We start from the raw sequence: 23381 nt of genomic DNA, 5'->3' as shown, positions 1-23381 counted from the left end.
TCTTTTTTTAAACTATTAAATTATTGCTTAAGGGTAAATAATTTAATAAAATATAAGATGAGGTTTTAGGCTTGTTTCTTACTATTAATACATCTCACATGCTTTTGTTACATTGTCATTCTGGTTTATAAAAATTTCATATTTTAAGAAAAAAACTAACAAATTAATTCAAATTTATTTATAATTCACCTCCTTAATAGCAAATATATTTAATGGTTTTATCAAGCAAAGATGTCTGTTTACTAGGAAAATCTTCCAGAGCAATAGAATTCCCAAGAACAAGGTCAAATCTATTGCTAAATTCACATAGATTTGACCTGTTCTTGAGAATTCTATTGATCTTTTAATCTTTTTACAAAAAACAGAAGGACACTTTACCTCATTAATCCATGTACATTCCCCCAAATTTCATCTTATTTTGTCATAATTACAACATATCCAAAATTATGCAAACTGTAGAAAAGCAGTTAAGAAAAGTCACCACACTTGTTCAGGTGCCACCGATAACCAATGCTTCCCTGATGTGCCATATAAAGTATACAGCTTAAATATTTTCCTATTACATTCAAATGTCTTATGTTCTGCTAAAATATGTATTCCTTACAACATAACACATGTCTGTTCTGGCATCTGAACATCTTAAAATTTCCCTATTTCTACCTCTAATAAACATACTATCAAAGTACAAAGTTCATATATTTGCACTCATTTTTAACATACGGTATATGTGGAACTTATAACTGTTCATTCCTTCTTATTTATGCTTATCTATGCTTCCCATCTCTGATTACTTTGATTAAAGAAAAGAACATTATTTATGCTGACCATTTTACTAATACAGCAAATCTGGACAGCTTACAATATAAGTTAAAACAATTAAAATTAAAAAATGAATAGAAAATGCAAACTTAAAACCAAAATGATAGGCAGTATTGAGGTGAGAAAGTTATCTATTTTCTCTATTTTTTTTAGTAAAATATAACCAACTGAATCTTTGATTAGTTGTTTTTTGGGTCCCTATTCATGAATGTATCTAACATTCATTTCAATTAATTCAGTTTTACAGCCAACAATACAGCATCATCTACTTGTACATTCACACCTAACGAACACACCTTCAATGACATCACAAGTATTTCTATACAGTACATGTATTCATAAAGCTGTTAGACAGGGAGACACCATACATCTTTTTCTTATGTTCTGCTCGATGTTGAACCATTTCCATTTACTCTCACGTTCTTTGTTGCTCTTCTTGCATGCAGCAATCAATGTTCAATTCCACATTCATGCAGAACATTGCATAATTCAAGCCTATTAATTTAATCATTTGTATTCATTCTTCTACCACTGGAAGACCTGAAAGAACAGGTTAGGGACAGCCTGTTATGGAGACTATCTATGTGACAGCTAAGAGTTGACACCAATTTGATGGCACATAAACATTTCATCTTGCTACCTTTTCCTTTGTATAGGGGAACAATAACATTTTTCCTATTACTAGGCACAGATGTAGTCCTCTCCATTTACATCACAAACTTTAATATTTTTCAGCATTCCGACAGCATTTATGACTTTCATTTCATTATTCTTTTTTTTTAAAGATATTTATAGGATTTATTTCAACACCATTCTTCCACATCTTACTATCATTCCTATAGAAATCTCCCAAATACTCTTCCAGAATTCTCAGATATCACTCTCATCTTTTAATCCAATTCATTCTGCTCTGAGATCCTTCTTTCATTCTATTTCGTACAACAACAACCCTATAAAAATTTCTTTACATTTTCTTCCCCATGTTTAAACTTTCCTGGCTGACAATGACTATTTCTGAGTATCATTTTATCTCTGTACAAATCATATATTTCTCCAATTTTTGCAGCAATCCTATTAGCATAATTCCAAATATGTTTATTGTGATCTGGAACATAATTCTTTCAGTCAGGTAGCTTCCATATGGCTTTTCCTTTAAAATCGTTTCAATCTCTATTGAATTGGTAGATTACTTTCATATATGACTTAACTTATATATTGCATTTTTCCCTTACCTCCCTCCTTTTATTTATTTTTCTTCCATGTACCTTTTCCCCGGGTTCCACTTTTGATGCTATTATTAGATGGTCTATAGCACATTCAAATCACCTCATCTCTCTTGTATTTTTCTGTGATTCTCTGGCTGTTCCATCCCAAATAAAATTATCACATTAAAAAAAAAAATCCAATTCTATATATGCTTTGTATTTACAGATTTAATTTATATAGATCATGCATTTTAATTTTTTTTAAAAATTAACTCTAGTTACTTACCGAATAATAAATATTCTCACTTAGTCTTGGAATCATTTTCTACACTTTCTCCAGTCTAATCATGTCACCTAGCAGAATAATTTTACCTTTTGAATTGCATTAATCAAAGATGGCATACAATTTTTGATGCTCAATTATTAAAGTCTAACTGGTTATTAGAATGTAATATTCAGCTGCCACTAACGTATGGATTTTTTATTTCAAATCACCACCAATCTATATAACACCAATTGACACTTTTTTATACCTCTCATTTAAAATCAAATCTATGGGTTAATTTTGTCCTGTGAATTAATCAGTTATGCATTACAAGTTCAAATAATTTTCAGCAACTTTCCACTTTTCTCTTGTTCCAAACACATAAACATAACTGTTTTTCTCTCTTTCATTTGTTAATTCATCTTTTACTTCTCTTACATTCCAATCTTTATATATCAGTCATCACAAACGGGTTTACAGATGTTGACTTCTGCATGTTATGGAGAAGTCAACATGTTATGGCATATTGCATATTACAGAATATTATTTCCCACATTATTTTTTTAAATAAATAACTATAAATAATAAGATGGCTAACATGCCTAATATTCCTTCCACTTATTTTCTTCATGATAACCACCCTGTCAGATGGGTTAGGATGTGACTGAGGGACTGGTCCTACACCACTTATAGTTGACTTTAATGCCTAATTTAGGTCTACAATTTACAATCTCCTAGTTTATAGCTTAGTGCTTTAATTTTGCAACATCACAAGCATCTTCCATTATGCACTTTGATTTTGTTCAGATTCACAATCAAAAGTGAGTAACATACCTCACTGTACTAATAAACCCTTCCCGTTCAAAGGCCCCAAATTCTTTCTCCTCCACTCTTCACTTACTCAGCTTCCCATCACACTCCTCTTAACTACTTGAAGGATGAGGTCCTATTCCTTTGAGCACAAGGTTGACCATCCAAGTCATACTTCCTAATTAAGGGGCTTAAAAAGAACAAATGAATGGGCATTCACTTTCTAGCACTATTTTTAAAAAATCCTTGAAAACTAGCCTTTCTTTTTCATTCCAACCATCTAATGTTCAATACCACACCAAGATGTTTTAAATGAACTGCTCTCCACAAGAATCCACTATTTATATTCTCTCTCTCCCTCTTTCTCTCTGTGTGTATATATATATACACACACACAGAGTGCATGTGCGAGAAAGCCCCCTCTGGAATTCCCAAGTTCAAATACTGGTAAGAGTATGGCTAGTTGATGAGAGCAAAATAGCTTGAAATAGATCTATACCATTCTCCCTTCCTTTTCATCATCAGCAAAAATATGTTACATACATACATGTGTGTATTTGTGTGTCTGTGTAACATATTTTTGCTGAATTTGAAAATGAAGGGAGACTAGTATAGATCTATTTATATATACTATACATATACATATATGTACATACACACACATCTATCTATCTATCTATCTATCTATCTATCTATCTATCTATCTACCTACCTACCTACCTATTGCAGTGGTTCTCAACCTGGGGGTCAGGACCCCTTTGGGGGTCGAAGGACCGTTTCACAGGGATCGCCTAAGACCATGGGAAAAGAAAAATTTCCCATGGTGTTAGGAACTAAACTTCTATTCTGGCGCCCTGGAACATAATCTTACAATCTGCTGAGTCAGGCGTTTACAGGGGGCGTGTTTCTCTGATCTTCCTGCCAATTAGCTTAAAGCTCTGTTGGGGGAATTGGCGCTAGACTTATGTTGGGGGGATCACCACAACATGAGGAACTGTATTAAGGGGTTGTACATTAGAATGGTTGAGAACCACTGATCTAGAGAGAGAGAAGAGCATATGCACCAATGACAGATTCCTTGTGTGTCCAGTCACACTTGGCCAATAAAGAATTCTATTCTATTTACTCTAAAGAACCATCCACCCAAATTGCTGTTCTCCAGGTATGCTGATTTTTTAATTGTCAGGATTCCATAAACATAGAAGATTGACAGCAGAAAAAAAACCTCATGGTCCCTCTAGTCTGCCCTCATACAATTTCCTGTATTTTATCTTAGGATGGATATATGTTTATCCCAGGCATGTTTAAATGCAGTTACTGTGGATTTACCAACCACATCTGCTGGAAATTTGTTCCAAGCATCTACTACTCTTTCAGTCAAATAATATTTTCTCACCTTACTTCTAATCTTTCCCCCAACTAATCTCAGATTGTGCCCCCTTGTTCTTGTGTTCACTTTCCTATTAAAAACACTTCCCTCCCGAACCTTATTTAACCCTTTAACATATTTAAATGTTTCGATCATGTCCCCCCTTTCCCTTCTGTCCCCCACACTATGCAGATTTAGTTCATTAAGTCTTTCCATCAAGAACAGACACCTCATCTGGCGATTAGGGGAGTTGAAAGCACACACAACTGGAGGCGCTGGGTTAGCAGATCAAGGGTGCCTTCACACCCTCGTTAATTTACCTTTTTGTCGGGCGGCGACTAATCCACAATGAAAGCGACTGTTAAAAAGACTATATCTGTTAAAGACCATGGTCCTCGTTTCTCCTGGATGTAATACCAAGCATTCCTTCTCAGGACCCTCCTCCTCTTTCAACCCACCCACCCTCGTTCATCAACTTTAAAAAGCCGAAGGATTTTCCCGCTTCTGCCTCGCATTTTTAACCTTTCGGTCTCTGCAGAGGTTGCTCGCTCCTCATCCAAAGACGCACCGATCTTGGTCACGAATACGCTCGGCCTGGTCCCCCTTTCCCCTCACATCACAATCCCCGCTTCCCGCGTCGCTCCCTCCCCAACGGGGGGCGAGGTCGCCCATGTCTCTCCTCAAGCCTCGGTGCCCGGGCGAAGTATATCTATCCCTCCTCCGGCCGGCAGAGCGCCCGTCCCCTACGTTTCCCGGTCGCCCGCCTCAGCCCGTCTCACCCGCGGCCGCCCCCGAAGCTACTATAGGCCTGGTCGTCATAAGCATCGAAATCCGCCATTGCTGCCGCCGCTCCTGCCGCCTCAGCCTCCCCCGAGCGCGAGCGCGCGCTGCAGGACCCCGCGCCGTTTATATAGCGGGCCCGACGGAGGGGCTGCCCGTCGCGCCGCCTGAAGTCGAGCCTCCTCCTGCGCCTGCGCCTTGCAGGCGGCGGCGAGAGTTGCCCTCGGCGTTTGCCTGATTTGAAAAGCGACAGGGGGAAAAGAAAAAAAAAGAGCGAGGCGTAAGTAACCTCGTGAGACAGGAAAGAGGTTTTCATTTTGAGGTGTGGAGAGAGGCAGAGCACATGTTGGGGCTTGGGGTCGGGTATATAAGCGTTTCCCACTTACCTGATCTGATTTAGAAAGCGGGGTAGATAGAGGGGGCAAAAAAACAACCCCGAAGCGACGTATTTATTTATTTATCCCAATCAAGGGCCAATAAAGCAGATTTTCCATAAAGTGTCTTGTTCCAAGTTTAAAATGCACAGGCACAAGAAATGTTCTGTCCTATACATTAGCAAAAAGAGTCAGAACACAAATACAAGCTGAATAAATAAAACTTTACAGACAACCCTCACACTGTAAAAGGTCTTGGAATATTGATATCAAATTATTATTATTATATTATTATTATTATTATTATTATTATTATTATTATTATTATTATTATTAATTAGATTTGTATGCCACCCCTCTCCAGAGACTCGGAGCAGCAAATGATCTAAGTGCCAAAGCCCATTGCAACAACATTGCCAAAAAAGCTTCAAGAGAAACCTAATCCTATGTAATTTTTGCTCCGGTAATCTCACACTAAGCAGAGCATACAAAATTTTTGCCAGACCAATCCTTGAATACAGCTCATCTGTCTGGAACCCGCACCAGAGATACTTTACTAGAAGAGCCCTCCACTCCTCCACTCGCAACTGAATACCCTATGCAACCACAGTTACAATCCTAGGTTTAGAAAGCTTAGAACTACATCGCCTTAAAGACGACCTAAGCATAGCCCATAAACCCATCTGCTACAATGTCCTTCCTGTCAATGACTACTTCAGCTTCAACCACAACAACACACAAGCACACAACAGAAAGTAAACCACTCCAAACTTTACTGAAGGAAATATAACTTCAGTAACCGAGTAGTTAATGCATGGAACTCACTACCTGACTCTGTAGCATCATTACCTTATGCAGTGTTTCCCAACCTTGGGAACTTGAAGATATTTGGAATTCAACTCCCAGAATTCTGGGAGTTGAAGTCCAGATATCTTCAAGTTGCCAAGGTTGGGAAACACTGACCTAATGCCCCAAACTTTACCCTTAGACTATCCACTGTTGACCTCTCCCGATTCCTAAGAGGTCAGCAAGGAGCGTGCATAAGTGCACCAGCACGCTTACCATCCCGTCCTAATGTTTCTCTCTTACTAGTATCATGTATATGCGCTTTGTTCTATCTTTGTATACTACCAATAGGTACTTGACAAAATAAATAAATAAATGTGTATGTTGCTGGACGGTTTCCGATTACCTTTACTTATGTGTTACCATTGTTCTATGCTATTTTTGTTGCCCTCCGTTATTTATTCATAAAACAACCCTCCTGTTTTCATCATTAAAAACGAGGAACATTCAATTACAGGAATGACTTCAATACCGTAAAGAAATAACTTCATTAAAATTGTGATTGAAAAGGGAAAAAGAAAATAAAACCATCACTCCCAAAATTATACACAGAAGGTTAGCTTGGGGGGAAAAAAGTGCGATCTCATTGTCATTTTATTTTATGATGTTATATTTGTGCTTTTGCCTCATCAGCTAAGCAGGTTTGAGAGTACGTTTACCTTAGTTTTGCATATAAAGTGACATATAAAGTTTAGAAGAATGGGGGAACTTAATCCTTGAAATCCTGCTGTCAGTCAAAGTAGACAACAATAACTGGATTTAAAATATATACTTTTTCTATTGGAATATTTCTCAGGATTGTGGCACAGAAGTATTGTCATTTTCCAACAAATGTTAGGATTTCCTTTAATGCAGACCAATTCCATGTCTTGTTTCCAGCAGAATCTCATGGGGCTGCTTTTGCCCATTGCTCAGGTTATCAAAAATTAAAGCCATTTATTTGGGATGATTGGAGGATACCGGCTATCCTTTTGAAAGTCCCTCAAGGCTAAATATGTTAGCAGGCTTGGGGGGCCCCAGGAAATCAAGTGACATTCAGAGATGGCTCTACTGTGGTTGATATATTTACTCTCTCAGTGGGGTTTGATAAAATACAGTGGTACCTCTACTTCAGAACTTAATTCATTCCGTGACCAGGTTCTTAAGTAGAAAAGCTTGTAAGCAGAAGCAATTTTTCCCATAGGAATCAATGTAAAAACAAATAATACGTGCAAACCCAATAGGAAAGAAATAAAAGCTTGGGATTTGGGAGGGAGGCGGAGGAGGAGGAAGAAGGAAAAAGGGGAGGGGAATAAAAAAAAATCCAAAACTTTAAGGCTTAAAAAAAAAAGGGACTGAGACGGTGAGGAGCACGTGCCTCCCATGCACCCGGTGCGAGGCTGCCTCCCATACTACTTCAGCTTCAACCACAACAACACAAGAGCACACAACAGATTTAAACTTAATATTAACTGCTCCAAACTTGACTGTAAAAAATATGACTTCAGTAATCGAGTTGTCGAAGCGTGGAACTCATTACCGGACTCCATAGTGTCATCCCCAAATCCCCAACACTTTACCCTTAGATTATCTACGGTTGACCTATCCAGATTCCTAAGAGGTCAGTAAGGGGCGAGTACAAGTGCATACTAGAGTGCCTTCCATCCCGTCCTATTGCTCTCCTATATCTCCTATACCTTTCTTCTATTCCTATATCTCTTCTCCTATTCTTTCATTGATATGTTCTATTACTATACCTTCTTTTCTATTATTTCTTAGATATATTTTACTATGAGTATCTCCTCTATAACCTTTATCATGTATTTTACTATGTGTATATAGATATATACCCACAAAAACCCTCATTGTGTATTGGACTAAACAAACAAACAAACAAAAAAACAACCCACTGCGTCAGAGAGAGAAACCCAGGGGGAATGGCAGGAAGCTGGCCGGGTCTTCGTGCCGCTCTCAAATTTCCTGGGAAATTTTTCCGGGCTTGGGTTCTTAAGTAGAAAATGTTTCTTAAGAAGAGGCAAAAAGAATCTTGAACACCCGGTTCTTATCTAGAAAAGTTCTTAGGTAGAGGTGTTCTTAAGTAGAAGTACCACTATACTTTGTTTTTTAAAAGAATTTCTTTTTAATAAGGACTTTTTTAATACTTTAAAAATATTTTAATATTTTTATTGTTTTGTGAGGTGGGTAGGTATATAAATTCAGTTAATAAATAAACAAAAAATATAGCCTGGGGTTGAGAATTGAACTAAAAGGTCTCCAAGACACCTTCCAACCTTATGATTTTATGAGGTAATGATCTTTGGCGTACACAATGATAGTCCTAGACTTAAGATAATTTGGCTAGGGGCCATTCAAAGTTACAATGGCATTGAAAAAAGTGACTTCTGACTTTTTCACACTTATGATTGTTGCAGCATCCCCATGGTCACGTGATTAAAATTCAGACCCTATATGGCAACTAATTCATATTTATCATGATTATAGGGTCCTGGGATCTAGTGGTGCAGTGGTGTAGTGGTTAGAGTACTGCAAGTTACAGTACTGTACTTCTGCTGATCACCAGCTGCCAGTAGTCTGGCAGACCGAATCTCATCAGGCTCAAGGTTGACTCAGCCTTCCATCCTTCCAAGGCCGGTAAAATGAGGATCCAGATTGTTGGGGGATTCCTAAAATTCCTAATCCAGATTCCTAAGAGGTCAGTAAGTGGTGTGCATGTGCACTAGCGTGCCTCCCATCCCGTCCTATTATCTTACCTATATCTCCTATATCGTATTTACTATTCTTCTATTCTATTCTTATACTACTCTCATAATATCCTTCTATTCTCTAATTTTTATTTATTTTATTTATTTATTGTTAGAGTTGGAAGGGACCCTGCGGGTCATCAAGTCCAACCCCCTGCCTAAGCAGGAACCCTATAGCATCCTAGCCAAATGGCAGTCCAATTTCCTCTTTAAAATGTCCAGAGTATTGGAGTTCACAACGTCCGCTGGTAGGTTGTTCCACTGGTTGATCGTTTTGACCATCAGGAAGTTCTTCCTTATTTCCAGGTTGAATCTCTCCTTGGTCAGCTTCCAGCCATTGTTCCTCGTCTGGCCCTCCAGTGCCCTGGAGAATAAAGTGATCCCCTCCTCTCTGTGGCAACCTCTCGTATACCTGTAGACTGCTATCATGTCCGCTCTGGCCTTCCTTTTCTCTAGGCTATCCATGCCCAGTTCCCGCAGTTGATTGATATATTCTATTCTATTCCTAAATTTTCACTTCTATTCTTTCTCTAATATATTTTACTCGAGTATAACCTCTATAACCTTCATTGCATAGTTCCCTCTAAGCTGAGCAGTGAGCAATCGCTCACTTAAAAATCATTATCAACTCAGAGTTTTCCAAACCTGCCCAGAAGCCGAGAGGGAAAGAGTGAGAGGGAAGGAGAGAGAGAGGAAGAGAGGAAGAGAGAGAAACAGACAGAAAAAAGAGAGGAAGGAAAAGAGAAAGAAAAAGAATGGGAGTAAGGAAGAGAGAAAGAAAATCAAAATCTAGTTTGAAACTAGCTCAACTATTTAAGTGGCATTTTGATATTGATAGAGTTGCCCTATTATGAGCTCACTGTTATAGACACACAGTACAGTATTTTATTTTGAAATTCTCTGAGGCAAAACAGGGTGGGTTTTTTGTTTATTTGTTTGTTTGTTTGTTTATTTATTATTTCTGTGCCGCCCAGTTCCGAAGGGACTGCCGCTCAGGCACTATACTTTTCCGCCCACCCCAAAAAAAAATTAGAGGGAACACTGCTTCATTGTGTATTATTTTGCGTTGGACAAAATAAATAAATAAAATAAATTTATAAATATGTTTACTCTCTTTAAACTGCTTAGAGAGAGCTGTAAAGCACTGTGAAGGGGTATATAAGTCTAAATGCTATTGCTATGTTATCATCTTTTGAAATCTGACAAGGTCAATGGTTAAGAAGCCAGATTCACTTAACAACTGTGTTACTAACTTAAGAGCTGCGGTGATTCACTAAACAACTATGACAGGAAAGATTGTAAGATGGAGCAAAGCTCACTTAACTGTCTTACTTAGCAACAGAAACGCTGGGCTCAATTGTGGTCATAAGTCAAAGGTTATCTATATACCATTCATAATTTTTTTTATTGCATCTTTTTTCTAAAGATTCTTTGAAGTAAACTAGATGAATAAATTGGAAAATAAGTCTGTTAGTTGACGAATACCTACACAGATATCCTAACCCCTCTCTCTGAAGGAGACATAAAATATTTCATCTTTTTATGAAAAAAGGCAGAATTAGGGGCAAGCCTCTGATTACAATCCAGAATTTGCAGGAATCCAGGGAAAATTCAGATAAATGCTACAGAACATATGTTTCAAAAATTACTACTGTATTTCTGTAAATATTGCGTCTTACATTGTGCTTTATGTGTATTTGGTTGTAAACCGCCCAGAGTTCTTTGGGAATGGGGGTAGCATATAAATCCAAACAAACAAACAAATAAATCCAAATCCAAATAAATAAATATAGGTGAAACATCTGCTTGAAATTTTCCTTGAATTTTGTTGTTACAAAGTTGAGGGTTTAAACTTTAGTCTTCGCTCATTCTTCAGACTGTATTCATCATATAGTATTTCTATAGAATCTTCTCAGTAATCAATATGTTAATCTGAATCTTTTTATATAGAATAGAATAAAATAGAATTCTTTATTGGCCAAGTGTTATTGGACACACAAGGAATTTGTCCTAGATGTATATGCTTTCAGTGTACATAAGGAGAATAAAATACATTCATCAAGAAGTACAACATTTTGAAGCCATGCTGCCAGTTCAGACCTTTAGAAGCAGTATGGAAATTTCTTTAGAACCGGTAGCAGAAACTTACCACCGCTCACCAAACCAGCAGTGATTCATTCTTTCTTTCTTTCGATTTTACTCACAGCTTTAAACTCCTTCAGCAGTTTCATTGATTTCCTCTATCAAAACCCAGGTATCAATAAATGCCGAAATAGTCTGAAAACCAGGTGAATGTGAGTTCTAGGTGGCACAAATACTTGTTGGGTGACTTAGAGCTAGTCCCTCTCTCTCAGTCCAACCCAATGATGTTGGGGCAAAAAAGGAAGGAGCATTGGGTATGTTTGTTGCCTTGAATTAAATATAAAAAGTTAGGATAAAAAGACATAGTAATAATAGATATTACCTTGTGGGATTTGCATGTTCTCGGGAGGATGAAAGCTATGCCAGACGTTCATCATACTGGACAGATCTCGTCAAAGAAACCAGATGAAGAGTGTCTCTCCCATTAAAAAATTGGTGAGACACAATGTACAGAAAACTATTCCAAATCCATCATTTCTCAGATCAGCAAGGTAGAGAAGATGCTTCTTGGAAGAGAAGCTAAACGTTTTCTTTTCTTTTTTATTGAAATTTTTATTACACATGTAAAAAAATTGTAAATTTATATAATTTCCTTCTTTACAACAGTTTTGTGTCTTTGATACTAGAGTGCCTTCCGTCCCGTCCTATTGCTCTCCTATACCATTCTTCTATTCCTATATCTCTTCTTCTATTTTTTTCATTGATGTTTTATTCCTATATCTTTTCTTCTATTCTTTCTTAGATATATTTTACTATGAGTATATCCTCTATAACCTTCATTATGTATTTTACTATGTGTATACCCACTAAAACCCTCATTGCGTATTGGACAAAATCAATCAACCAACCAACCAACCAACCAACCAACCAACCAACCAACCAACCAACCAACCAACCAACCAACCAACCAACCAACCAACCAACCAACCAACCAACCAACCAACCAACCAACCAACCAACCAACCAATCAATTCTGGGAATTGGAAGTCCACACAACTTTAAAAACCCTGGGCTAAAACCACCGCTGAAGGTCCGTTTCTCCAATCACCACCGGCTGAGGACCATAGGAGTTGGAGTTCCCAGGATTTCGAGAATTACGGCTCGGGAAAGGGTGACACGGAGGCCAAAGATCAGGCTCCCTTGAGGCCAATATCTCCGAGCGAGGATGTCTACTAGGTACGTGGGAAAGGAAGCGGGATGCAGCACGTTCCCCCCCCCCCTCCTTGAACCCGGAAGGGGAGGTTTCCACGTGCTTCCTCCGGTGCATCACGGGGGCTTTTCCACGTGCCGCAGCCTTCGCAGAAACCAGCATGGCTGGCGATGGCAGCCCGAAGAGCGGGCGGGCGGCTTCGGCTTCCATTTCGCAGCCGGCCAGGCTCCTGGGGCAGAGTCGGCAGTTTCTGGATTATTTCTGGGACATCGCCAAGCCCGATCAGGCGATCCGTTTGAAGGCCACGGAGGGGCTGCTGAACTACTTGCAGGAAAACAAGAAAGTAAGGCATAGATGGGCGTTGTTCCCCGGGGGAAAGTGCGGGCTGTTGCAGAGAGCATAAATAGCGGAATTATCAGGGTTGAAAAGGGACCTTGGCGGTCAACTAGTCCAGGGGTAGGCAAAGTTGGCTCTTCTATGACATATGGACTTCAACTCCCAGAATTCCTGCGCTAGCATGATTGCCTCAGGAATTCTGGGAGTTGAAGTCCATAAGTATTAGAAGAGCCAACTTTGCCTATCCCTGGTCTAGCCTAACCCCCTTGTTCTTATATCATTTCAGACAAATGTCCTGTCTTAAAAAACCTCCAGATATTAGCACCAATATCATGTACAGTATATACCTGTAGTGTTATTTCTTTGTGTGCTTCCAATATGTACTTGACAAATTAAATTAAACTCTTACCCTCAAAAGGTCGCTACAGAGCACTGCACACCAAGACAACTAGACACAAAAATAGTTTCCCCCCAACACCATCACTCTGCTAAACAAATAATTCCCTCAACACTGTAAAACTATTTACTAAGTCTGCACTACTATTTCTACTGGTTTTTTCTCAACATTCCTATCACCCATCTCCTCCCACTTATGACTGTAACTTGTTGCTTGTATTCTTAAGTTTTTAAATTAATATTGATTGTTTCCTGATTGGTTATTTGACCCCTATGGCAATCATTAAGTGTTGTATCTCATGATTCTTGACAAGTGTATCTTATTTGCACTGAGAGCACCAAAGACAAATTCTTTGTGTGTCCAATCACACTGGGCCAATAAAGGATTTGATTCTGTTCTGTTCTATTCTATTCTATTCTATTCCAATCCCAATCCCAATCATAATCCTATTCTGGATTTATCCCTGAGGCAGTGGTTTGTCAACTTTAGGATATTTGGATTTCAGCTTCTAACTGGCTGGGGAGTTCTGGGAGTTGAAGTCCAAATACTTTAAAGTTGCCACGGTTGACATACACTATTTATCCTATTCTTACCCTCAGCCACTATACTAGTTCATACATCTTGCTCACACATGTACTCTCTTCTATTTGTCCCCACAACAGCAACCCTGTGAGGTAGATGGGCTGAGAGAATACAGAGTAACAGAGTTGGAAGGGAACTTGTAGGTCATCTAGTCCAACCCTCCTGCACCATTTCCGACAATTCCAAGAGAATGCAGTTGGCCCCAAGCCACCTTGGGAACTATAGTGGTCAAGGATGAGTACAAACTGGCTTTCTCTACTCCTAGTCCAGCACCCTCACCATTGCTCCATGTTAGCTCTAGGGTTAAGGGTGGCTGATATAAACCAATCCAGGGAACTCTCCTGGTGTAGAGCAGATTAATACTTGGATACCCCACCCCACCCTCTTAATCTGGTACGTCTGGCAGGCTATTATATTTATTTGCCACTCATTTGAAGCAACTATATGGAATTTCTCCTTTTACATGGTTGTCATGAGTCTAGTGGGAAAGATCACCCTCCCAAAAAGCTTCTTTTTCAAATTCTTTTAGGATACATGCTCACTAGTGGTTTAAAAAAATATAAGGAGTATTGTCATTTTTAGGGCATCCTTATATCAGTCATCGAATCAGGTAAACTGCTCAGTATAAACAAAATTTTAAAAAACTTTTTCCCCCCTGATAGCAATATCTGGAAAAAAAAGGATTTAAAAATTTCTTTCAGTTCAGACAGTTCAAGTGATCAGGAAGATTTAAAACAGATTGTGGTACGGGTAGTCCTCAACTTAGTGATCACAATTGAGCCCAAAATTTCTGTTGCGAACTGAGTTTTGCCCTGTTTTTTAAAAACCATAGTTGTTAAGTGAATCCCTGCAGTTCTTTAGTTAGTAACATTGTGAAGTGACTGTCATTTCCCCCATTGCTTTTACTTGTCAAAAGATTGCAAAAGGTTACAAAAGGCCCTCATCACCTCGAGGCTCGACTACTGTAATGCTCTCTGCATGGGGCTACCTTTGAAAAGTGTTCGGAAACTTCAGGTCGTGCAGAATGCAGCTGCAAGAGCAATCATGGGCTTTCCCAAATACGCCCATGTTACACCAACACTCCGTAGTCTGCATTGGTTGCCGATCAGTTTTTGGTCACAATTCAAAGTGTTGGTTATGACCTATAAAGCCCTTCATGGCACCGGACCAGGTTATCTATGAGACCGCCTTCTGCCGCATGAATGCCAGCAACCGGTTAGGTCCCACAGAGTTGGTCTTCTCCGGGTCCCGTCGACTAAACCAGTGATTTTCAACCTTTTTTGAGCCGCGGCACACTTTTTACATTTTAAAATCCTGGGGCACACCACCAACCAAAATGACACCCTAAGACACTCTCCTCTCCTTTTCCATCCGTCTCCTCCCCACCCTTGTGTGTGTATACACACTCTTGAACCATTTCCAAAAACAGGTGAGGGTTGGGGGGGGGTTCTCTCTTATTCTTTGGGTGCTTTTTATCATATGCTTTAAATTAAGAGTCACTTCTCTCTCTTTTGTTTCTCTCTCTTTCCTCTCATTCTCTGTCTCAATCATTTTCTCATTTCTCTTTTTTCCTCCCCTTTTTGCTCATTTCTCTCTCCCTTCCTCTCCTTTTCTCTCTCTCTCTCTTGCTTTCTCTCTCTCTTGCTTTCTCTCTCTATCACTCTTGCTTTCTCTGTTTCTCTTTTCTTTCTCTCTCTTGCTTTCTCTCACTCTCTTTTTCTCTCTCTTTCTCTCTTGCTTTCTTTCTCTGTCTTTCTCTCTCTCTCTTGCTTTCTTTTTCTCTCTCTCTCTCTCGCTCTCTCAGCAAAAAGTTGCGAGACTGGAACCTGAGCTTCCTTCTTCGTGGCACACCAGACCATGTTTCACGGCACACTGGTTGAAAAACACCAAACTAAACAATGCTGTCTGGCGGGACCCAGGGGGAGAGCCTTCTCTGTGGCGGCCCCGACTCTCTGTAGACTCGGTTTCCAACACTATTGTATTGAAAAGAATTAGAATAGAATAGATTAGAATAGAATTCTATTCTATTCTATTATGATTGATTTAAAAAATCTTAATTTAATTCTTCCCCAGGATCTTTCATTTCTACCCATATTTTGCAAACGTTACCGGGGAGAAATGGTCGAAGATTAAGTCACTGCAATGCAGCATTTGTGAAACTTGCTTTTAGTATTAAAATAGAATCTTTTTAATCTTGCACATAAATCTCCCTACTATGTGGGTTGCTTGATTAATTGAATAAAATTGAATTGGATGAGTTGTAGCATATTAAAAGCCAAGAAGCTGTAATGACGTAGTATGGTTGGTAAACCCAATTTCCTTGCCAATTTATTTCCTTTGAATGTCTTTCCGATTTCTTTTAGGATGATGAGTTTTTAAAGTATACATTGAAGCGTTTGATTGATGGATTGGGAGCAACTCGAGAAACGGCCCGTCCTGGATTCAGTTTGGCATTGGCACAGGTTGGTGTTCCTCGGTGAAACACACACACACACACTCACAGAGAGAGAGAGGGGGGGGGAATTATATTTAGTTTTATTGACATTTTTGGTAAACATAGTAAAAGCTAATATAAATTAAACTGGAAGGAAAAAGAAAAGTCAAAGAAACTCTCCGAAGGTGCAAAGGAAATAAAAACAAAAAAATAAACAAAAAGAATAATAAAGAAAAAGCTTCCAGCCTTTATGACATCAAGCATAAGTTACTGCAGTAACTTTTTACCCTCTTTTAAAATTACAATCCCTCTTATTTCCCAAATGTCACTTTTATCCATACGTAGTCCGAGAGTCATCCGCTTTTCAGTCCTATTTCAGGAAAACATCCATTATGATTTACCAGAACACAAAACATATTGTTTATCTCTGATCAAATAGTCCAACTTTATATACCTTCCTTTTATTCTTTAAATAATTTCAATGGCGTTGTAAGATTAGATCTTTCATCGACCATTGACATTCAAAAAAAGGCTTCAAAGTTTTCACCAGTCTCTTTTGTAAAATCCATAGAAAGGTATCATCCAGGATTTCTTGGCATAGCTATTCCATGTCCGTATAATTGTCTTGATGTTATTGTTTGTATTTCCATTTTGATAAAGTAAGTTTTGTTGCCTTCTGTACCTTAAATTCTATGATATCTATTTTTTATTTAAAAAATTCTCATGAAATGTTTCTTGAATTTTGTATCATTTTTGAGATATAGGTTATTAATACCTTAGTCCATTTTTGAAGGATTATTTGAGACAACTAAAAAATTATAACTAGCTTAGCCAAGTTTTTTTTGCCTGGTCCTTTAGTTCCCTCTAGTGTTCATTTGCAAACTTCATCAAGCCTCAGTTCCTAATATGGGTTTACAGTGATCCCTCGATTATCGCGAGGGTTCCATTCCAAGACCCCTCGCGATAATCGATTTTTCGCGATGTAGGGTTGCGGAAGTAAAAACAACATCTGCGCATGCGCGCCCTTTTTTCATGGCTGCGCTTGCGCAGATGGTGGAGTTTGCGTGGGTGGCGGGGAAGACCCAGGGAAGGTTCCTTCGGCCGCCCAGCAGCTGATCTGCTCGGCAGCGCAGCGAGGAGCCGAATCGGGGTTTCCCCTTTGCGTGGGCGGCGGGGAAACCCCGATCTTCGTCTGCTCGCTGCTGCTGCGGCCACCCAGCAGCTGATCTGCTCGGCAGCGCAGCAGCAGCGAGCAGACGAAGATCGGGGTTTCCCCGCCGCCCACGCAAAGGGGAAACCCCGATTCGGCTCCTCGCTGCGCTGCCGAGCAGATCAGCTGCTGGGCGGCCGAAGGAACCTTCCCTGGGTCTTCCTCGCTGATGCCCCCGCTTGCCCGCCCGCCGCCCGCCCGCCGCCCGCCAGCAAGAGGGGGAGAGATAGAGAAAGAGAGAGAAGGAAAGAAAGAGATGAGAGAGGGAGGAAGAGAGTGTGAGAGAGGAAGAAGCAAGATAGAGAAAGAGAGAGAGAAAGAAAGATGAGAAAGGAAGGAAGAGAGTGACGTCATCGGGTGGGAAAAATCGTGATATAGCGTTTCACGAAGAACGAGATCGCGAAAATCGAGGGATCACTGTAGTTCCATTTCAGTCATCTCCTACAGGCATATTATTTAATTATATATTTGCTTTTTTATATCCTACAGCACAAATAATCAATATTCCAAATCTCTCAGGTTTCCCAGGCCATTTAAAACTTTCTAAAAATCTTTTCCCCCCTTTTTGTCAATTCTAAGTTGTTGTTGTTGTTGTTATTATTATTATTATTATTATTATTATTATTATTATTATTATTATTTATTGGATTTGTATGCCGCCCCTCTCCGCAGACTCGGGGCCGCTAACAACAGTGGTAAAACAACATGAACAATCCAATTAATAAAAACAACTAAAAAACCCTTATTATAAAAAACCAAACATAAACACAAACATACCATGCATAACTTGTAATAGCCTAGGGGGAAAGGATAACTTAACTCCCCCATGCCTGGCGACAAAGGTGGGTCTTAAGTAATTTGTGAAAGACAAGGAGGGTGGGGGCCGTTCTAATCTCTGGGGGGAGTTGGTTCCAGAGGGCCGGGGCCGCTACAGAGAAGGCTGTTCCCCTGGGGCCCGCCAAACGACATTGTTTGGTCAACGGGACCCGGAGAAGGCCAACTCTGTGGGGCCTTATCGGCCGCTGGGATTCGTGCGTTAAACTCTTGAACATCTGTTTAAAATTCCTTAAATCCAAAGAAGATAAAACTCACCAGCTTTCAAATTAAGCTGTTTCTTTTGAAGGTTTCTAATAGCCATATAAGGTAGTTCAATTGAACTTTTCTGAATTTGATTAGAAATTGAGTTTAGCTGGCATATTCCTTATTTATCTCCCTTGACTTCTGGTGCTTACAACTAAGGGACATTGCTGTTTTACAGTTCCCTTGTGAGGAGCTATCATTATGAATGCTTGGGAAGATCTCTTATTCTCTGGTTCTACCAAGGTTAATTCTTTATTCTTCACAACAGTTGTCATTTCTGCCTTTCAGAGACAATTTAAGTGAAACATGACTTCCTCATCCAGCCAACAAATTACCAAACTGGAGGCTTGCCGTAATCTTAGTGATATACGAGCTCAGACAGAACTTTTAGAACAGTGGTTCTCAAACAGGGAGTTGGGACCCCTTTGGGGGTTGAATGACCATTTTACAGGGATCACCTAAAACCACGAGAAAGACAAATTTCCCATAGTGTTAGGAACTAAAGCTTCTATTCTGGCGCCTTGGAACATATTTTTACAATCCGACCAATCAGGCGTTTACAGTGGGGGTGTCCCTCTGACCTTCTTGCCAATCAGCTTAAAGCTCTATTGGGAGAATTGGCGCTAGACTTATGGTTGGGGGTCATCACAACATGAGGGACTGTATTAAGCGGTCGCAGCATTAGAAAAGCTGAGAACCACTGTTTTAGAAGAAAAGAAATGTTTTTTACCAAAAAGGTGGGAACTGTAAATGTAATCACAGGTTTGGCACACAGGTGAAGAGTAGGAATCAAAAAATACCTTGCTTTTTCAAGAGTGGCCCTGTAATTTATTCTGAATGTTCTATAATTTAGAAACCTAGAAGTCTGACGGCAGAAAAAGACCTCATGGTCGATCTAGTCTGCCCTTATACTATTTCGTGTATTTTATCTTAGGATGGATATATGTTTATCCCAGGCATGTTTAAATTCAGTTACTGTGGATTTATCTACCACGTCTGCTGGAAGTTTGTTCCAAGCATCTACTACTCTTTCAGTCAAATAATATTTTCTCATGTTGCTTTTGATCTTTCCCCCAATTTATTCTGAATGTTTTCTTTCCTAGGTATTGCAAGTTTTTGAGGAGCTGAATCTCTTGGCAGTTCTGCAACAGATTAAGGAAAAATATGATCTCGGTAGAGTGAAGAAGGTGAGACTGTTGATTTGTTTATAATTTCAGTTTTTAAGAATGTCCACTCACCAAAATGTCAGGGGGGGCTTACTGAAAGTTAAAAAGATAATAATAATCAATTTTTAAAATGGCCTTACGTGGTACTTCAGATTGGGCAATTCATGTAGCTGTAGTTCAGCAATTCAGATCTCACTCCCGGCTCAAGGTTGAGTCAGCCACCTATCTTTCCAAGGTGGGTAAAATGAGGACCCAGATTGTTGGCGGCAATTGTAGCTGCCATAGCATGTTAGGATAGGATTACACTATATCTGGACTTCTAACAATAAATGCCTTATACACTCCGATTCCATTAGCCAGGACAGGACTGCACGTAGGTCACATAGTGAGTCTGCATTTCTGGTGAAATCTGCTTAAGGAAGTGACTGGCCATAAAACGGTTCAAGCAACTCTCCTCGGATAACAAGAATGTGTCAGCAAGAAAAGAACTGTGTGATCAAAGGATGCAATTTACATTGCCTGGGATAAACAGGACGAAGACTGTGATAAAAGACCTTGCTTTGTGGTAAACAGGAGATAGCTGTGTTAACAACAAAAGGTCCCAGGAAATTGGCCATGAGAGACATTTGTTCAGTGGAAAACTGGTTACGTGCCATATGGAGATAGGAAGGACTCGGAAGTTGTGTCATATCTTAGAGTTACGTTATTGGATGTTTGTATATCACTTGACATGTATGTGTAATCATTCCCATTTGCATATTCCCCCAATAAAAGGAGGTGCACAGGTCAATACTGTGTCATTTCACCCAGAGAGAGATGTGTCCAAGTCTTCTTTCTAGGATTGGCATTCGTGAGTGACCCCCCATGGCTGGGGTTGCTCTAAGTCCCTCTGAAGACATCGTTCCCCTCAGGGACTTTGCAGCACCCTCAGGCAATAGCTGATTCTGTAAACCACTTAGAGAGGGCTGTAAAAGCACTGTTAAGCGGTATATAAGTCTAAATGCCATTGCTATGCACAAACAGATTCAGAGGCTGTGGTCATTCTACTTAACCCACCTCTGCCATGACAGTTAGTTTGAGGGAAGGCCCAAATTTGTAGAAGATTTGAAAAAAAGGGTTTTTTTTAGGAATTCCTACTCTCAAAACGTGGGAAATCAATTATCTAATCTAGGAAGACCTAAATTTCCTTATTGGCCACAGCATAATCACTAGTTGAAGGGTTGTTTTACTGAAAGAGTAGTAGATCCTTGGAACAAACTTCCAGCAGACGTGGTTGGTAAATCCACAGTAACTGAATTTAAACATGCCTGGGATAAACATATATCCATCCTAAGATAAAATACAGAAAATAGTATAAGGGCAGACTAGATGGACCATGAGGTCTTTTTCTGCCGTCAGTCTTCTATGTTTCTATGTTGTACCGATTCATGGAGGTTGTAGAGATCAGTGGCTCTTAGCTTTGAGGGAAATTGTTCTTTCTGTAATGGCCATCTGCCGAGAGACTAGCTGGCTTCCTTGTGAAGTTGGTTGGTCACTGAGAGAGTAAATGCTTGAGAACACGGGTTTAGGATCCAGTGCAACAGAACATTGTTTATGGTCTTCTGTTTCTGTAATTATATCGCTGTGCAGTGTGGCTTGCCAAAATTTGTCTCCCTTTGCTGCAAATTTGCGGCCGTGCGAGCAGTCATGGGTCTTCCCAGATACACCCATGTTTCTCCAACACTCCGCGGCCTGCATTGGCTGCCGCTTGGTTTCTGGACACAATTCAAAGTGTTGATGATGACCTATAAAGCCCTACATGGCATCGGACCAGATTACTTATGGGACCGCCTTCTGCCGCATAAATCCCAGCGACCGATCAGGTCCCACAGAGTTGGCCTTCTCTAGGTCCCATCAACCAGACAATGTTGTTTGGCCTAGAGGCCTAGAGGAAGAGCCTTCTCTGTGGCGGCCCCGGCCCTCTGGAATCAGCTCCCTCCAGAGATTCGTACTGCCCCCACCCTCCTCGCCTTCAGCAAAAGCCTTAAGACCCATCTATGTTGCCAGGCATGCCCCCCCCCCATTAATGTTATGTGTGGGTGTGATTGAGTAAATTGACTGTTTTTTAAATTAATGGGATTTTAGTTTATAGTTTTAACTATTAGATTTGTATACATATTGTTTGCATTGTAGTGAGCCGCCCCAGGTCCCTGGAGAGGGGCGGCATACAAGTCTAATAAATAATAATAATAATAAATTCTGTGGCATTCTTTTCAAAAATTTTTAAAGTGAAACCTACTCTTGAAAAGTATTGCTTTATTCAATGCACAAAAAGTAGTAGAAATAACACCTCTCCATAACATCTTAAACCAAATGCAGCATTTTTGGAGATTAGGTGTCATCTGTGAAGTCCAGGAAAAAAGATTGCTTTGTTTAAGAACATAAGAAGAGCCATGCTAAATCAGGCCAAAGCCCATCGAGTCCAGCATTCTGTGTCACACAGTGGTCCACCAATTGTCAACGGAGATCTTGAGCAGAAAGAGAAGGCAAGACCCTCCCTTTCCCCTGACCCCCAACAAATGGTACTCAAGGGAATCCTGCCTGCCTCAACCAACATAGAGGCAGCACTTGGACATCCATTTCAATAACCATCTATATGCTTTGCATCCATGAATCTGTCTAATCCTGCCTTGAAGCTATCCAGGCTGACAGCTGTCATGACCTCTTCTGGAAGTGAATTCCATAAACCAACGACCCTTTCGGTGAAGAAATATTTCCCTTTAAGGTGTGGCTGTCAAATCTTGCTGTTCATTTTTGTTGCAGCGGTAGATACCTGCATAAGTATTGTGCGTTTCAAGTGTAAAATAAGGAACAAACTGGTTTCTTAAGGCCTTTAGCCAACAGTTATAGCAGCCTTTGCTACAAGGAACTTTAACACCCCATTTTGCAGCCAAAATATTTATTTTTTATCAGAAGTAGATTTGAGAGTCTTGGAGAAACATCAGCTAAAGCATTTGAGCATTTTAAGATAGACATTTTCTTAAAGTCAAATGCTCCCAAGCATTTGTGACTTAACCTGGGTTAAAATGTCAGATGATTTCCCCAATTCATCACCCTATGTTTGTAACCAACATTCCTGGTGTGCTGGCTTTCTGTCATTTCAGAAACTTTTCAGGAACGCTCTGTTTGGAAACTTCTTTGGAGTACTAGCTCTCTTTCAATCCAGACGCCTGCCAAAGGTAAGATTACAGAGTTATCTCAGGTCTCTTCACCAGAAGAGCCCTTTTCTCCTCCACTCGAAATAGAATACCCTATGAGACTAGACTTTCAATCCTGGGCCTAGAAAGTTTAGAACTAAGACGCCTTAAACAAGATCTAACTATTGCCCACAAGATCATATGCTGCAACGTCCTGCCTGTCGGCGACTACTTCAGCTTCAACAGCAACAACACAAGAGCACACAACAGATTTAAACTTCATATTAACCGCTCCAAACTTGACTGTAAAAAATATAACTTCAGTAACCGAGTTGTCGAAGCGTGGAACTCATTACCGGACTCCATAGTGTCATCCCCAAACCCCCAACACTTTACCCTTAGATTATCTATGGTTGACCTATCCAGATTCCTAAGAGGTCAGTAAGGGGCGAGTACAAGTGCACTCGGGTGCCTTCCGTCCCCTGTCCTATTGCTCTCC

The 23381-nt window shown here is 39.9% G+C and overlaps 2 protein-coding genes across 2 annotated transcripts in view; one reads left to right on the top strand and one right to left on the bottom strand.

Moving 5' to 3' along the window:
• The window catches only part of EIF4H (eukaryotic translation initiation factor 4H), a 29724-nt gene extending 24357 nt beyond the window's left edge, over positions 1-5367 (bottom strand). Inside the window, exon 1 of the mRNA XM_070735227.1 lies at positions 5248-5367. Coding sequence (XP_070591328.1) covers positions 5248-5306 — 59 coding nt within the window. The 5' untranslated portion in view covers positions 5307-5367. The remainder of the gene's footprint in view (positions 1-5247) is intronic.
• Positions 5368-12607: 7240 nt separating this feature from the next.
• Positions 12608-23381, top strand: part of MYBBP1A (MYB binding protein 1a) — a 108960-nt gene continuing 98186 nt past the window's right edge. The window contains exons 1-4 of the mRNA XM_070735224.1: positions 12608-12844; positions 16180-16278; positions 19644-19727; positions 22850-22924. Of these exons, the coding sequence (XP_070591325.1) occupies positions 12662-12844; positions 16180-16278; positions 19644-19727; positions 22850-22924 (441 nt within the window). The 5' untranslated portion in view covers positions 12608-12661. The remainder of the gene's footprint in view (positions 12845-16179; positions 16279-19643; positions 19728-22849; positions 22925-23381) is intronic.

The sequence above is a fragment of the Erythrolamprus reginae genome, chromosome 1 (genome assembly GCF_031021105.1).
Source record: "Erythrolamprus reginae isolate rEryReg1 chromosome 1, rEryReg1.hap1, whole genome shotgun sequence".
Lineage (NCBI taxonomy): Eukaryota > Metazoa > Chordata > Lepidosauria > Squamata > Dipsadidae > Erythrolamprus > Erythrolamprus reginae.
The sequence above is the reverse complement of the archived record's forward strand: the minus strand, read 5'-3'. Positions and strand labels throughout refer to the sequence as shown.